At 48.7% G+C, this 15930-nt stretch overlaps 1 protein-coding gene across 1 annotated transcript; it reads left to right on the top strand.

The window, feature by feature from the left end:
- Positions 1 to 1793: 1793 nt before the first annotated feature.
- Positions 1794 to 14593, top strand: CAVIN2 (caveolae associated protein 2). The gene is made up of 2 exons (XM_044241196.1): positions 1794 to 2398; positions 12254 to 14593. Exons 1-2 carry the CDS (start codon positions 1916 to 1918, stop codon positions 12989 to 12991), a joined length of 1221 nt encoding a protein of 406 aa, XP_044097131.1. The 5' UTR covers positions 1794 to 1915; the 3' UTR covers positions 12992 to 14593.
- Positions 14594 to 15930: the final 1337 nt, after the last annotated feature.

Raw genomic sequence — 15930 nt, 5'->3', positions numbered from 1 at the left:
GTCATCCTGTTAGAAAATGATGCTTCTCAAAATCAACACTCGATTCATCCTTTGTTCGAATAGTTAAGCACATCGCTGGCTAACTAAATTTTGTTCAATTTAAGGTAAATTCATTTAAATAATTTTCTTACATTGTTTAAAGATCAAGTCCCAACCAAATGTTTTCAGTTTTTAAAAAGATTTTATTTATTTATTTATTTATTTATTTGAGAGAGAGAAAGAGAGTGTGTGAGAATGAGCAGGGGGTAGGGGTGGAGGGAGACGTGGACTCTGCCGAGCAGGGGGGCCTGAGGCGGGGCTCCAGCCAAGGACTCCGAGATCATGACCTGAGCTGAAGGCAGATACTTAATCGACTGAGCCACCCAGGTATCCCCAAATCTTTTTGCTTTTATTGTCCCTATTTTAACGGATTCATTTGAAGTGGACTTGGGGTACCAGTCATCGGAGGAAATTAGGGTCTCTGAAAACATCCTCGACTCATCTCCATGGCTAGCAGCTGCAGTCTGAGATCGTGCTTCGCTCATGTCCCCTGGCTAGTTCGTCCAACCCAGGACTAAGCAGATAGTGGGGACTCTCAGATTCTGCAAATGTGACAAATGACCCGCTGACTGACCGGCTTATGGGTAGGTTTTTGCCGGGGAAGGACGGTGCTTCTCCATGATCCCTCCCTGACCCGACAGGAGCCGGCCTCTGTTTCTCCCCGAACGGTTCCAAGAAGGCCCATTATAAACTTCCTGCTGAAACACTCCGAAAGGCTGGATACATTTAAAACCAATTCAAGCATGTAAAGTCGTTTTAGGAAATAAGCCCCGCGTCCCAGGGGCTCCGCCGAGGAGGGCCTTGTCTCGGAACAGGTGTGCCACTTCACTGAACAGGAATTTGGAAATGTCAAACGTTAGAGGCTCTTCAGAAACCCCGACTCGGCCGGCCCGACACTTACACTTGCGGCACGTGTCAATAAATGACTCGCAGAGATAGGTATTTGAGAAAACCTCTGGGCACAGATTCAGAATTAGCTGAGCCAAATCAGCATGGTACGTTCTTAAAGAGACCACACTTTTTTTGGTTTTTCCTTTTTCGATTTTACTTCTCAGAAAGAAACTCTGTATTTTAGAAAACTCATTCCAAACCTCACCTTCTGCTACGTGACCAGCACACAACAGCGGCACATGTTTTCACATTCCTGAACCTCAGGCTCTTTGGACTTATGCTGCATCCCCAGTCGCAAGAGTCGTAAGGGGTGTCTTGTCGTTCCCGGGGTGGCTTCTGTTCCTTTGGAAATTAAAAACTCACAAGACCAGCTGGGCAGCAAGTACCCTTTTCAACGGAGCCCCTCCCGGTGGGACACGTTCCTCCTGCGGCCCCTCGTCCTTCTAGGGCAAAGGCAAACAGTACTTTCCGTTGCAATAACCTGTATCCAGGAAAACACACACACGCACACACGCGCGCACACACACACGCACACACACGTAGCATAGCAGCCAGAGGAAAGTTTACAAGCTCTAGCCAACTGCAGGCCGGGGAGCGAAGCCAAATTCGCATGTTTCTCTCCGCCTCTGGATGAAGTCATGGTTGAAACATGGCCCTGAACTTCTGTTACAAAGGGATAGAGACGCAGGAAAGAAAACCTGCAGGAAAGAGCCTGGGGCCAGGGAGCACCGGGTCAGGAAGTGTGCGGCCGCTTCTGCACCCTGAGTGGTTGTCGGGTCTGTGAGCTTCGCCTCCCACTGGGTGGAGTCCGGCTTTTAAGAGCGGCTGGAAGGCAGTTCCCCTGGTCCTGGTCCGTGGAGCCGTCGGAGCGTGTGACCCTCCGCCGGTCCCGGAGAGCCGGGCTCGGAGCGCAGAGCCGCGGGCCCCTCTCCGCAGTCCGCTCCCGTCCTTCCCGCCCCGGGAGCACCTGCCCACCTGCCCAGCCATGGGGGAGGACCTCGCCCAAGCCGAGAAGCTGCCGCACCTGGGCTCTGGCACGTGGCAGGAGAAGCCAGCCAGCCCCAGCCTAGCGTCCTCCTCCACGCGGAGCCCCAGCCTGAACCTGGGGAGCACGGAGGAGGCGGTCCGGGACAGCGCGCAGGTGAACGCCGTCACGGTGCTCACGCTGCTGGACAAGCTGGTGCACATGCTGGACGCGGTGCAGGAGAACCAGCACCACATGGAGCAGCGGCAGATCAGCCTGGAGGGCTCCGTGAAGGGCATCCAGAATGACCTCACCAAGCTCTCCAAGTACCAGGCCTCCACCGGCAACACGGTGAGCAAGCTGCTGGAGAAGTCGCGCAAGGTCAGCGCGCACACCCGCGCGGTCAAGGAGCGCATGGACCGGCAGAGCGCGCAGGTCAAGCGGCTGGAGGCCAACCACGCGCAGCTGCTCCGGCGCAACCACTTCAAGGTGCTCATCTTCCAGGTCAGTGCCCCCCCCCCGCCTCCCCCTGCGCAGCTGGGGCCCCTCAGGCCTCGTGATCTCAGCCCGCCTGGCCCTCCTGGCCCTTTGTGCATCTGTCCTGCCTGTCGGGGACCACACACACACAGCATCGTCCCGTCCGCCTTCAGCAGGAGGCGGCGGGATCCGCGCGTGGGGTGCGACCTCTCGGGTCACCGCAGCCTCAGCCCAGGGCGGATGCCCGGGGGCCCGCAGGCCGGGGTCGTGCCTTAGGGGCACCTGGAGGCAGTCCGCGGTTGGGAGGGAGCGGGTGCGCCACCCTGGTCGCATTCATAGGTCTCTCCGCGCTCCGACTGTAGCTGTTAGCCGGGCAGGGCACGTTCATCCCGTGGCTGTTGATTAACTCTTGGTGGAAATGAGCCAATCGTGCGAGCTGGTTTTTTCATCAAGTCAAATTCATGACTGTGTTCAGTGTCTCTTAGTGGAGAAGACACCCGAGTGGGGGACTAACCAAGTATTGAAGGCGGTTCCCTGGGAGCTGAGCTAGTCTCTTCCTTGAAGATTCTTTTGGCCAAAGCAGTCTTTGCTGAGTTACTTTTCTAGCCAATGATGCACGAAAAATATAGAGCGTAACTCTTTAAGGAGCGCACCAGGTAGGCTTGTTCTGGCCCAGGGAACCACAAGGGTGAGGCAAATCCCAACCGCTGTTACCAGCCACAGTCACGGAGGCTGGCCTTGAGTGTTTTCTCCTGTAAATGGTTGTCTTAGAATAAAAAGGCCACTTAATTTTTTTAATGCATCAATGATGCAATTAATGTAGCAAGAGGGTATCTGGGGACAGGGACATTGCGTGGGGCTGTTGTTCCGCCAAGTGCTGGGCATTTGTGCGTCCCGGGGCAGCCCTGCCTAATGCTGGAAGCCCTTCCGCCCGGTGGAACGCAGCCAACGCGGAGCCCAGGAAGCAGTTGCCATCCCTGCCCCAGGGCTGTCTCCTTGTGACCATGTGAATAGGAGAGGGTTTCAAAGCCATGGAGGGGAGAGGCTATAACCAACTGTTTGATTGTGAAAGGCACACAAGAAGAGCCTTCATCTCCCAAGGGAGATTTAGAAATTGGAATTTAACCAAGGGAGCCTTCTTTTTTCTAAATGACTCTGCTCTGCCAAGTTAGAACCTAAGCCTCCTTCCCTCCATAAAAGGAAAGACTCATCCTGCTGCTTTTTTGTCCTCCCCAAATTGCACTTGATGTAAAGCTTCAGGCGCTGATGACCTCCTATACCTCGCAGGCTCTCGCAGCCCCAGACCTGTTTTAGCTTTTCATGCAAATGGGGGAGCTTTCCATGCACCCGATGAACTGAAAAGAGATATGGTGACTGCGCCTTTCTTAAGCCACGTAAGATCCTTACTTTATTAGCCTAAAAGATATTAGAAATCTCAGCTCTCAAGGCATTTCTAAATTAAATACTGATCTCCAAACAAAACCAAATATGTACAGACATGTTGAAATCTGAGTCGTCAGAGGAAATGGTCCTCCTTCCCTTGGGAATCAGGGAGCTCATCTCTTGTCCTCTATCCCTCCATTAAGGGGGCAGGAGGGGAGGACCTAGTAGGGGGAGATTATCATTTGTCGGGATCGGTTTACATTTCATCTTGCCACGGACGTTCTGTAGATGTTGGGGGGCAGGGACGGAGAGGACGCGTGACTCAAAATTCAAGAGAACAATAAATCTGACATATAAAAAAAACAAAAAAACAAAAACAATGGTTGGGGAACTTAAGGACTAGATCCGCTGTTGAGTCCTATCTCGGTCTTCAGTTTGGGGCTGACAGGTGTGAAGCTGCAGCCAGAAATGGTAGCAGTTCTCCGCATAGTGAGTAGACGGCGAAACGGGGTGCGCAAGCGAGGTGGGCGCTTCCCAGAGAGCCCAGAGCTGCGTCTTCAGGCTCTGTGGTGCACCTTCTACTGAGCTGCCCCAAGGACACTCCTTTTTTTTTGTTTTTGAAAAAGCAGTTTAGGAGTCAAGGAGCTGGACCTTTCTTCAACTATGGAAGACTCTTTAGTAGCCTGAAGGATATCTGAAGTCTCCACTCTCAAGACGTTGTAAGGTGATTGTTTTGACAGACACTAGACAGGTGCAATCTCCTAGTGGACGAAGGGCCGCTCTCTCTCTGAACGCGGGTGTCCGGGTCAGTAGCTGCGCCCGTGGCTGGAACACCGGCGTGTGCCAGATGGTGCTCCGGGTCCAGGCTTGCGATGCTCTGTTTTGTCGCAGGGACCCTGGTTCATATTCGAGTTTCATGGCCTGCAGCTCCGGGATCTTGTGCACACTTCGCACCTCTCTAAGCTTCTGTTTTCTCATCTCTACACTAAGGCCGTTAATGGGAGCAAAACACTGTTGAGCTCTTTCTGTAAGCTCAGCGTGCTCTTAGTGTCTTTCTGCGTGTTATCTCATTTCCCCCAATTTACAGATGGGATGCGGAGATATGAAGATGTTTCTGTCTCGTTGATGTTATCTGGCAAGAAAGGAGCGTGGCGCGGTGGGCAGGGCCACGTACCTCGTTGCATGTGTGCCCTTCCGCGTGAAGGCTGCTTCCTGCCTGCCTGTGAATGGAATAACCTGTTTAAAATGGTTAGACACTGGCATGGCGTCTCAAGGGACAGAAGCTCTTCCTGGGCGATCTGAAATGCATTTGCACAGAGTGGAGGCTACACCTCTGCTTGGTTAGAAATGTGCCTCTTGAGTAACAAACGGCCCCTCCCTACCCAAGACCTTAAAATGGCGAGGCTTACGCTTCTTAGTTGGGACAATGTATGACAACTGTCGTGTTGAAATCAGTATTATGTCCACAACACACCATGAGAGCAAAGGGCCAACCCCAAATAGGGCCTTCTCGTGGCTTCATTTCTTCACGGAGTGACAGCGGGTGGGTAAGAGAATGAGGCAGCAGATGATACACCCGGTACCGCCTCCTAAGTAATTTGTCATTTTCAGTCCACTCAAATCCTATGCTAGACTTTCCTCTACTAAATCCACTGGTTTTCTAGTATAAAACAAACAAAAATTTGATGTGAAAATTAAAAATAGAAAAAGAGAGAGGGAAGAAACTCCGTCAGTTGCTTGAGCACATTTAGTACATGATGTCCAGACGATTAGGCTTCCAGTTGGCGAAGTCCTGTTGTGTCCTCCAGATCTGCAGGTGCTTCCTGGCTGGTCCCTCCGCTGGTTTGTCGACTAGGTACTAACACGCTAGCACTCCTTGAAACTCCAAACTTTGTCCTTATTTTGTCCTGTTTAAAAAAACAATATTGGGCACTTGGGTGGCTCAGTTGGTTGAGCATCTGCGTTTAGCTCAGGTTGTGAATTCGGGATCCTGGGATCGAGCCCTGTGTTGGGCTCCCCGCTCAGCAGGGAGTCTGCTTCTCCCTCTCCCACAGTCCCTCCCCACCGCGCATGCACCCTTTCTCTCGATCTCTCACTGTCTCAAATGAATAAATAAAATCTATAAAAAATAAAAATAAATACAATGTATAATCTATTTATTTACTTAAATGTCTGCTGAACTTACCACATCATTGTGGCATTAAAGCCTCTCATGTCTTTGGCAATTACTTCAAATTACAGTATCTAAAACTAGAGACCACTCCTCTCCCTTTGAGCAATGAAAAAAAAACAAAAAAACGGTAAAATCCTTGTTAAATTTAGCAGCTTTTCTTCTTACACCATTTTATAATAGCTTCAGAACAATGTTTGAATTCAAAATACTGTGACAGGACCCAGTATAAATGAAATAAGACTCAGAGGGATTGATGATCAAAAAAGCAAGCGCTGAAGACTAATAAGACTAATGCTTTTTCTGTAAGTGTGGCTATCTTTGCCTAAAAATAGCACTTATAGAGAAAATCAGTGAATCTACTGTTAAAAGGGAATTTTCTCTGTTGATTGAAGAGCCTAGAATCTCACAGGTAACTGGCCAGGAGGGTGTGGTGCCCACTTATGCCTTAAGGTTCTCGTAATGATTATCTGAAAAAGCAGTTTGGGAGTGATTTCCAAGCTGGGGAACCAAACGAGAGTACTCACGGACAGCTTACACTTTCATCCACATAAAATTGTGAAATCGGGTGAAAAGAGTTAGAGGCGGGTGTTCGCCGAAGCAGATTCGTGGAGAATCGGGCCCATCCGCGTGTTCAAATATTCGCCGTTTGGCTTCCTTCGATGAGATGAGAATTTGAGAAAAGTGCTAAAAGTGTACTATCTTCAGACTATTTTAAAGTTGATTTTTTTTTCAAAGATGGTACTTTCTCCACTCAAAGCCACTGCTCTGAAAACCACTAAATTATTAAACCCGTGGAAGAAATGAGAATACAGAAAATCAAAGACCTGTTTAGGTGACAGCTCGCCATGCTGATGTCACATTGATTAACATTCCCATAATGGGGTATTGGTTTTGATGCGAGGCTTGCCCCATTCCCTCTGAGTTTCTGAGATAAACTAAATACTGGCCTCTCCTCTACGTGCTATTATTTGTACTTACGGAAGGTGAGCACTGCCTCAGGCATGTTAAGTGAATAACTGATTATTGTTTCTTCAGAAGAATCATTACTTTCTCTCATTTATTAAAAACTAGACTGTCTCTCAGAGGCGGCCCTCCCACGTGCACGCGGGCCCCTCCGTCGTTTTACGATCTGGATCTGGTAGAACTGAGTGAGCGAAAAACATTCTCCAGGGCAGCTCAGGTCCTAGAGTTGGGATTCTTGCATGAAACGAAACCTGTTTGGCGTTCGTACACTGGGAGAACGCTTCTGAAATTTGTTAATTATTTTTCATGGGATTTACATTAATATCAGAAAATCAAACGTCTTGGAGCTGGAAAGTACTTTAATAATCATTTGGTTTAACCTCATTCTATATCAAAGAAGCAAAGGCCCTGAGAAAGTGACTAACAAGGTTTCCTTTTATTAATAATAGAAATTACAGAGCTGAATGGCAAAATGAAGTAAAAACAAATACTGTATTCCCACTACGGCAAAGTTCATATTTACTGGGTTTTCTACACCAGCTTTTAAATAATTCAGAATGATTTGTTTTCCATTTTGTGGTGGGCGTGTGTGTGTGTGTGTGTGTGTGTGTGTAACAAAGAATACCTAACCAGTGTGATTTTAAAAAAGAATTGAACCCTTGATAACACTGAAAAATAATGAAACTTTTAAATCCTCCACAATGTGAAAGACTGCTCAGGGATTATAACTAATGCATTTTATTCTTATGACTTGCTGATTCTACCGACAGCTGCCTTAGGGGTGCTGTTCTAATCAATGGCTTTATCCACTTGGCAATCTATACCTCAGAAACACAAATTGGAGAAAACCATCAATGTGTAAAGGAGACCTATAAATCAGAGTGTCAGGTGGGCATAGTTCCATTTTAATAACTAGTATTTAGAGGTTATCGGATAAAGCATCCCATGGACTCAAATTTATGGTCCTCATATCCCTTCAGGATGCCACCACATCCCTGTGGGACTGTGGCAGCCGTAGTTAATTTCTTCTAACAACAGGGATGATAAGTTAGTGACAAAAGAGCAGACTGCTGGCTTTTCTCCCCTCATTCAGGCTTCCTTTTCCAATGCCAGTCACAGAATCTCCTTCTCTTTTAAAGTGTCTACTTCTGTATATGCCCGAAGATTTGCTTCCATGATCTCCAACCCAAGAGGTGCTTGGCAAGTTGGCAAGTTTCTCCATGTTGATATCTACATGCACAACCGGGACGGTTAGTTCGTGAGAATCAGTATAAATAGCAAACAAGCTGAAGTGGAAGAAAAAATGCCACTTCTCAGGAGTTCTTTCCATTCCTTTTCTCTTCCGTGCGGCAAGCACATCATTCATATATGTTTGAAGTGCACTGTTTAATTCTCCCTTCCTTTCAAAGACTCCTAAGGGTTCTCGTGAAAGGTTAGAACCCAGAGCAGCTGCATTAGTGGCGGCTGAGTACCTTTTTGAAAATAAATCTGTACGGCAAACAGTCAGCGGCTCTTGGGGGACTCTGCTAGGCAGAAGTGCCCAAGAAAACAATGCAGCCCACCAAGGATTCTTCACGCCACGTTAAGGAGCCACAAACCCAGAGCAGATACATGCGTAACTGGATAGTTAAGCAGGGATGGAGCTGGGGACGTGTGCTTGGCCCTCCCCCTGGAAGGAGCTGTCCTTCCTGGAGTCTGTCCGAGAAGGCAGAGCAAAAACATGACAGAAGGCTGAAGGGCAAGTGTCCCTTCACCTGTAGACAGGGAGCTATCCCCGGATGTTTCCACAAGGTGCGTGTGAGAGGACCAAGCAATGGCCCGTGTGCAGGGAGGACAGGGCACCCAGGGACAGCGCCGTTCTAGAAAACCTACTGTCTGAGGTGCTGGTTGAGTTTCCACCATCGTAACAGCCCCTTCATGGTCCAGTACAAGTCCAGGTCTATGTTTTGTTTCACCAAAACAATAGACATCGGTATTTTCCCGCTTCTACAGACACAGGATGGAAAGGTGAGACCCGCGTGTGCTCTGACACGCGCAGATTCCTGTGGGAAGGGGAGGCGCTTGCCCTCACACTGGATGCCACAGGCGACCACGGAATAAACCACGTCCGGCAGACAGAACGCAGGACACCGCTCAAAGAATAACAGTGACAACGGAAGCTTAAAGCAGTTAATCAAAAAGACATAACTCACTTGTTTCCAGTTTTATGAAGACCCGCCCAGCTCGTTCTGGTTTATGTCCGTTCCTGCTGGGCTTATTTTCAGAGCTGGTGTAAGCACGCTGGAATCAAGGTCCCAGGCGTCCTAGGAAGGAGCCCAGCGGGTCTGCGTCCGTCCCTCAGCTGCCCTCCTATGTGCCCGATGTATCCACCACACATCACTGCCGACTCACCTGGCCTTGCTCAAACCCGTCCCCAAAGGACATGTCACAAGCGAGACCAGAGTTTCGACTCAACAGGAAAGATGTTGTCTTAATAACAAAAAGCACATTTAAGACAAAAGGCAACACTGTTGCCTTCTTTTAAAAGCAGTTACTATGTATACCTCTCTGGTAAGACTGAAGAAGGGAAGTCACCAGGGTAATTCTCTGAGTACCCGAGGAGATCAGGCCATACAAAATGTAGCTGTGCTCTGGGAATCAAGGCTTAGTTTCAAAGTTTCCCACCCAAATTTCCACTTCCTTCAGTGACGGCTGGTAGTAACATTTCACGGAGTTCTCGGTTTCTGCTTTTCCTCCAAACAGCTCCCGGCAAACTCTCCCAACCCTCTTGTCAAACCCCAGAAGTCATTTTGCTTCTGGACTAAGCATCAGGGCCGTAGCTGTTTCTGTGGTCGCCCCCCCCCATGCTCAACCACTGAGAATAACGTCTTTCCTGAAAAATGGAAGGAGGCCTAGGCTCGCCTCCTTTCGCAGTGGAGCTACAGCCCACAGACTTCCTTCTAAGACACAGAGCTAAGCCCGTTCTTTTGTAGTCCTCAAACCGACCCAAAGGACGGGGCTAATTCCTGTGGCAGCCGCCCACGTCCTTCCTCAGCCCCCCCTGAGGCGACGGGCGCTCATTCGGCAGGTGGCCACGCAAGCATTCTCGTCGCCAACCGAACAAGAGACAAAAACTGCCGCCCTCATGGGGGTCCCGCCAGCGAAATAGCAGCAAGCTGAGACTTGAAACGTGGGGAAGTCGCTCTCTAGAGAAGTCTGTGTCATAAATGACTCGTGGGAATCCCGTCCTCCTTTCAATTTTTTTCTTTTTTTTTACTTTGTCTTCTGTACTGTGTTCCTGGCACTTTCCACGGCGCTCAGACTTTCCACGGGTGGTTGTGGAGAGCTTTGGGAAGCAGAACCTGTGACTTCTTTACTCTAAAGAGATCCTGTTCAACCAGATTTTGTGCTATTTATCTCTATCCAAGACGTTATCCTTCGTTTGTAAGCAGTTTACGGAAAGGACCAGCGTATGAGTGTGTGTGTGTGACACAGGGACAGGGAAAGACGCGGCTGTATTCAGAGTATCACAGTTATACTACTCCGTGGTTAAGAAGAAGAGGGACTTTCAGTTTCTCTGTATAAAACGTTGTGCATTTAGCTTTTGTAAGGGCGCCTGGGTGGCTCAGTCTGTTGGGCAACTGCCTTCGGCTCGGGTTGTGGTCCCGGGCCTGGGATTGGGCCCCACATCGGACTCCCTGCTCGGTGGGGAGTCTGCTTCTCCCTCTGCTTGCTGCTCTGCCTGCCTGTGCTCTCTGTCTGTCAAATAAAAAAATAAAAAAATCTTTAAAATATTAAAAAAAAAAAAAAGGTCAAAGGTGGGCAGGTAGACTCACAGGGTATGTGTTTGATCATGACCCCGATGTTACTGACTTTTCGGTCAATCAAAATTGCAAAACAAGAAGGGAAGTCCTTCCTGTTAACATGAACTTTCCATGAAGTGGAGATCCCGGGTAGAACTTTAAATACTAAATCTGGTTAGTTCTCAAGCTGAGACTCTCCTGGGCGGTCCACAGTATAATGTGGATACCCGAGCTCTGGTTGAAGCCAGGGTGGGCACGGGCTCGGCAGCCTGGCCCACCCCGGCCGTCCTACGGGCCCCAAGTGTCCCTGGAAGTGCAGTTGGAAGGCTTCTCATTGAGGGCAAGTCCCCTTGTTCTTGTCTGGAAGAAACTGAGACCTGAGGAGGGTAGGTTTGCTGAAAGTCCCCCAGCCCGTCAAAAGGCCAGCAGGGCCGAGACTCCGGCTCCCGACTCTTGTTCTTTCTATGAGCTGTTTCTTCCCATAAAAATGTGAAGCCCCTGCCCGTTGGCTCTCGTTAACCCAGTATTCAAAGACCTACATAAAAAAATGAAAGGGCTTCCTATGCTGTGTGACCAAGTCTGACTGTAGCGTAGCCACCCACCTGGCGGTGTGGGAGCACCATTGCCCTTGACTCTGAAGGCACGTTCTCGGGCTCTGCTCCCTGAGACACGGGGCAGGACGGTGGGGTGGGCAGACCTTTGCCTGTGCACCTGGAGGCTGGAGCAGGAGCTATGCTTGGAACAGTACAGGGAAGGGGGCAGATTCCTGAGCCCTGTCACTCTCGGCTCTGGGTGGGGGCCCAAAGTGGTCTTGCCCTAGGAAGCCCCGTATAAAAGAGCCTTGATAAGCTACATCAGTGTTCCCGCTCACCACTCTGAAAATGCCGTGGCATGCCGCCTCTCCTTACTAATGTCCACAAAGGATATCCTAAACCACAAGGCTCCAGGGGTGGGCCCCCAGGAAGGCTGGCCCTTGCTTCTCTTACTCTAAAGTTATGTCATTCGAAAAATTAATGTGCAGTTCCAAACAGACACCAAGGTTGACCATACTTTTACTTCTGGCTCCCACCTGGGGAGGGAACCCCATCAAGGCTTTATATGGTGTCCGATACTTGAGGACTTCCCAGTCCTCTCCCTTGCCCCCATCTTTTATTTTCTAACTTGGCATCCAGGCTCTTTTGCAGTGGGATTTTGGAGGAACACAGCTATCTGACCTTGAAGGAGGGTCGGACAGAGAGGCCTCTTGGGTTCACAGTCACTTACTTTAGCTCCTTTATCTAGGCAACTTCCTGATCTATCAGAACCACAGCCCACTTCCCCCGCTGCCTGTCACTGATAGGACCCTTGCCAGCTGCCCTGGTAATATTCCCAACAAGCAGCCCTTGCCCTTATCCAGCCTACGGGAGTGACTTGACCCGTTTAGAATTAACTCCTCACATTCTAGAAAACAAAAGCCACACAGGAAAGTTTGGTTTCTGTCACCGCCCTGTGCCAGAAAGACAGACCCAGCCCATCCCAGCAGTTCGGGACAATTTGTGAAATCTCTTATTAACACGAAGTCTACGTTGTCCGTCTTTTCAGGAAGAAAATGAGATCCCTGCCAGTGTGTTTGTGAAGGAGCCGGCCTCCAGCCCCGCCGAAGAGAAGGGGGAGCTCGCTGATGAGAACAAGTCCCTGGAGGAAACCTTGCACACGGTGGACCTTTCATCGGATGACGAATTTCCCCAGGAGGAGGAGGCCCTGGAAGACAGCGCGGAGGAAACGGTAGAAGAAAGTAGGGCAGAGAAGATAAAACGATCTAGCCTCCGGAAAGTAGATAGCCTCAAGAAAGCATTTTCTCGCCAGAACATCGAGAAGAAAATGAACAAGCTGGGCACAAAGATCGTATCTGCAGAGAGGAGGGAGAAGATTAAGAAATCGCTCACCCCCAGTCACCAGAAGGCATCTTCGGGGAAAGGCTCCCCCTTCAAGGTCTCTCCCCTCACCTTCGGGCGGAAGAAAGTCCGGGAGGGAGAGAGCCCTGCGGAAATGGAGACCAAGTCTGAGGACATGCCTAGCAGCGACCAGGTACCCGGCGAGCAGGAAGAGGGTCTTTCCCCCAGCGCCCCGGTGGAGGGAAAGAGCAGCGAGGGGCGCGCAGCAAGGGCAGCCTCCCGGGGGAGCAGCATCGACCTGACCGTTCAGGAGGACGAAGAGGAGCCCTCGGTGGCCGTGGAACAGGCCCAGAAGGTGCGCTACGAGGGGGGCGACCTGCTAGCCTCGGAGGATGCGGAGGAGCCGGTGCCGCCGGCGGTGCTCCACGTGGACCAGACCTCCTGAGCGCAGCCCGCCGGGCCCGGCCTGTGCTCTGGTGTCCGGGAGTGACCAGGGCGCGAGCCGGCCCCCAGCCCGTCCCCAGCACTGCCCGTCCCGCCCGGTCCTCGTCGGCGCCGCGGTCACGGCCCCGCGGCAGCACCGCGCGCGCAGGCCCGACGCCCCGGACCACGACCTGCCCGCGCGCTCCTTCCTGGCCCTCGGGCTCTCTGTTGGCGCAATTTCTCCGGGATCCCGCCGGAGAAGAAGAACGGGGGCGGCTGCAAAACGCCGACCAGGGCGGCTCAGCGACAGGCCCGGAGGCTCCCGGGGAGACGCGCCTGCAGCGCGGTTCGGTTTCGGTGGTTCCGTGAGCCGCGCGCGGCGCCGGCGCGTCCTGAGGCCGCAGAACCGCGGGAAGCCCCCGCCTGCATTCCGGGGGCCTGGCACGCAACATGCTAAGCTAGAGTCGCAGCTACTTTATATTCGGGGGGGGGGACACTTCTTAAGAACGGTGAAGGCGAGGGTCCAGTTGTTACTCACTCAATAGAAACCAGTGTCTGAAATGAAATGACTGATCATGAAGGAAAAAAACTGAAAGTCTGTAATAGTCAGCTCATAAAGGGAGAAGGAAAGCCAGGACCATCAGAGAAAGAAAACCAAGGAGAAGCTGGAAAATAAGAGGAACCAGAAAGGAAGAATGCCAAAGAGAATGGAGAGAAAAAAAACACGTGCTTAGAAAGAAAATATTTCCAGTATTAACTCAAATATTCCATTCCTTAAATAATAATTCTAAAGAGTTTCGTATATCCTGGAATAATATGTTCTATCTTCACAGTATTCTTATTTTCTAATTTTTCAAATAATATGAAAACATAGTTTACTGTGTTAAAGTTGCATTTTTCTTAATAAATCAAAGACGTTACAAATATTTCTCCAGGGAGGTTTAAAATGATGTTGTCTCTTTAACATGAGAATGAGCACAAATCTTCAAAATTCCTATGTGCTGTCTTTTGGAGGAAGCTGGATCATACTATTCTTTCATGTTTTCTAAATCTGAAATAACCTTTACGCTCCAAATGACGTAATATAGGTCTAGAAAGATGTTAAAATCAACAGGTTTGAGAAGGGAAGGATTCTGTTTTTCCTTTTTGTATATACTGCTGATTTCATCCCAGGTCATATTTTATTTATGTATTAATTTCACAGAATATTAATGTGATTCTTCCAAAAGCATGCTAGTGTATATGGGCACATTCATTCTGACAGGATAATTTTTACTACTGCCTAACATTATACTAAAATAGTGCTTTATCTATTTTTAATTACAGAATGCTAATGTTTTGAGAAAAGTATTGAATTTTAGTTTAGAGGCGGTTGTGCTAGGGAGCAAATGCCCCACCTTTCGTACAATCCACTCGCCATATGTAACCTTACAAATAGAAGTAATCCACGACTGTATTAACAAACGATGCTTTGTGTTAGAGAAGGAAAGGATTAACAGATGTATTGATGTCATAACCTATACAGCTCTGTCCTTGTTTGGCAATAATGTACCCCAAATACTAGATTGTTGAACTAACAATGGCTGTGTTAAAGAAGACTAAATAAACCAAAAAATAAAAAGTATATAACAATGTCAGTTTTTTTGGCAGAACAATTTTAGAACAAGCAAGAATTGATTTTTAAACTCTCCCCCAAACAGAGCTGTAACGTTCATCGTTTCTGTCTCGCTCTCCCCTATTAACTCTGCTTTCTTTTTCCCCTGATCTCATTTAGAAATCCAAGTCTCATTCTTCAAGTTTAACTTTCTTGACATCACTTTGCCAGCCTTGGAGAGTACCTGACTTTATCGCAGCAGCTTGATAAATTTGATAGTTCCATCTGCATTTTTATTGTTTTGTACCAGACCTTATAATGCCTTAAAGAGCCCCGCAAACATGGGTGTATTGCGTGTGTGTGCACTTCATTCACACGGAGCAACCTTGGCCGGCGGTGGCACCATGCACTTGGTAGAGGACTTCGTTCACTGCAGGCCCTGAGCTGGCCTATTTAACCTTTATGAAGTTGCCGTCGCTTTTTGCAGCCAGAGTTCGGGGATCCAGAGTTAATGTATGGTTTATATTTTTCTTTCCAAAAATGCTTATGCCGTTTGTTCCTATAAACTATTTGCATGCTGGCGAAAAGTCACGCTTAAAGCTTTTTAGATTTTAGTGACAAACATTTATTTTGTGTTCCCCATTTGAAGCATTAAAATTCTAAGTAATAAAACAGCGAATTAGGCCAGATAATTGTTGGAAAACACATACTGTAGGGATTAGAGAGAGCAGCGGTTGTGGAAAAGGAAGCTGTTTGTTCTGTATCATTGTTGAGTTCTTTGCACACTGGTGAGGCTGAAAAGTCCCCAAATTAGATATGTCTTCCTTCTACCCACCCAATAACCCGTTCCTAACTTTATGTGCCTGGAGCTCAGGAACTAGATTAGTTTCCCCCCAAAGACGGGTTATACATTAATAAGCACTGAGATCTGTATCTCAGAAATATAATTCAGGAGTGAAGAAGCATCTCTTCTACAGACCACAAATCTCACCAAAATATAGCAAAGATGTCACTTTACTACAAGATCTTATTTTTAATATATACAGACATACGTATTTCAACAGGAATATTTTCCTCTTTCCACTTAGGAATCTAGCATTTGGCTGAATTTCTTTTTATGCATGAAAGTAAAAGCTCCACACTAAGGCCACTTCTGCACAAAATAAAGATTTTTCACATTTATCGTATGATGAAAGCCCCAAATTTTCTGTTTTTAGCCCTGCTCGTGTGTTTCAGTCCACCGTCAAGAGACGAGAGGCTCCTTCCACGGACCAAACCGCTAGTGTAAGTAAAGGTTATAATGAAAGGCATTTCCGACATTAAGACACGACTGCCCAAGCCCAGTTAATTCTTGCTTGAAAGTTTGT

The sequence above is a fragment of the Neovison vison genome, chromosome 3, assembly GCF_020171115.1.
Source record: "Neovison vison isolate M4711 chromosome 3, ASM_NN_V1, whole genome shotgun sequence".
NCBI lineage: Eukaryota > Metazoa > Chordata > Mammalia > Carnivora > Mustelidae > Neogale > Neogale vison.
This window is presented reverse-complemented; position numbering and strand designations above follow the sequence as displayed.

Bases quoted from the DNA above. Each gene is read 5' to 3' on its own strand.
- CAVIN2 (XM_044241196.1), top strand. From the start codon at position 1,916: ATGGGGGAGGACCTCGCCCAAGCCGAGAAGCTGCCGCACCTGGGCTCT. The intron at 2,399-12,253 runs GTCAGTGCCCCC...CCGTCTTTTCAG, and splicing joins TCAAGGTGCTCATCTTCCAG to GAAGAAAATGAGATCCCTGC.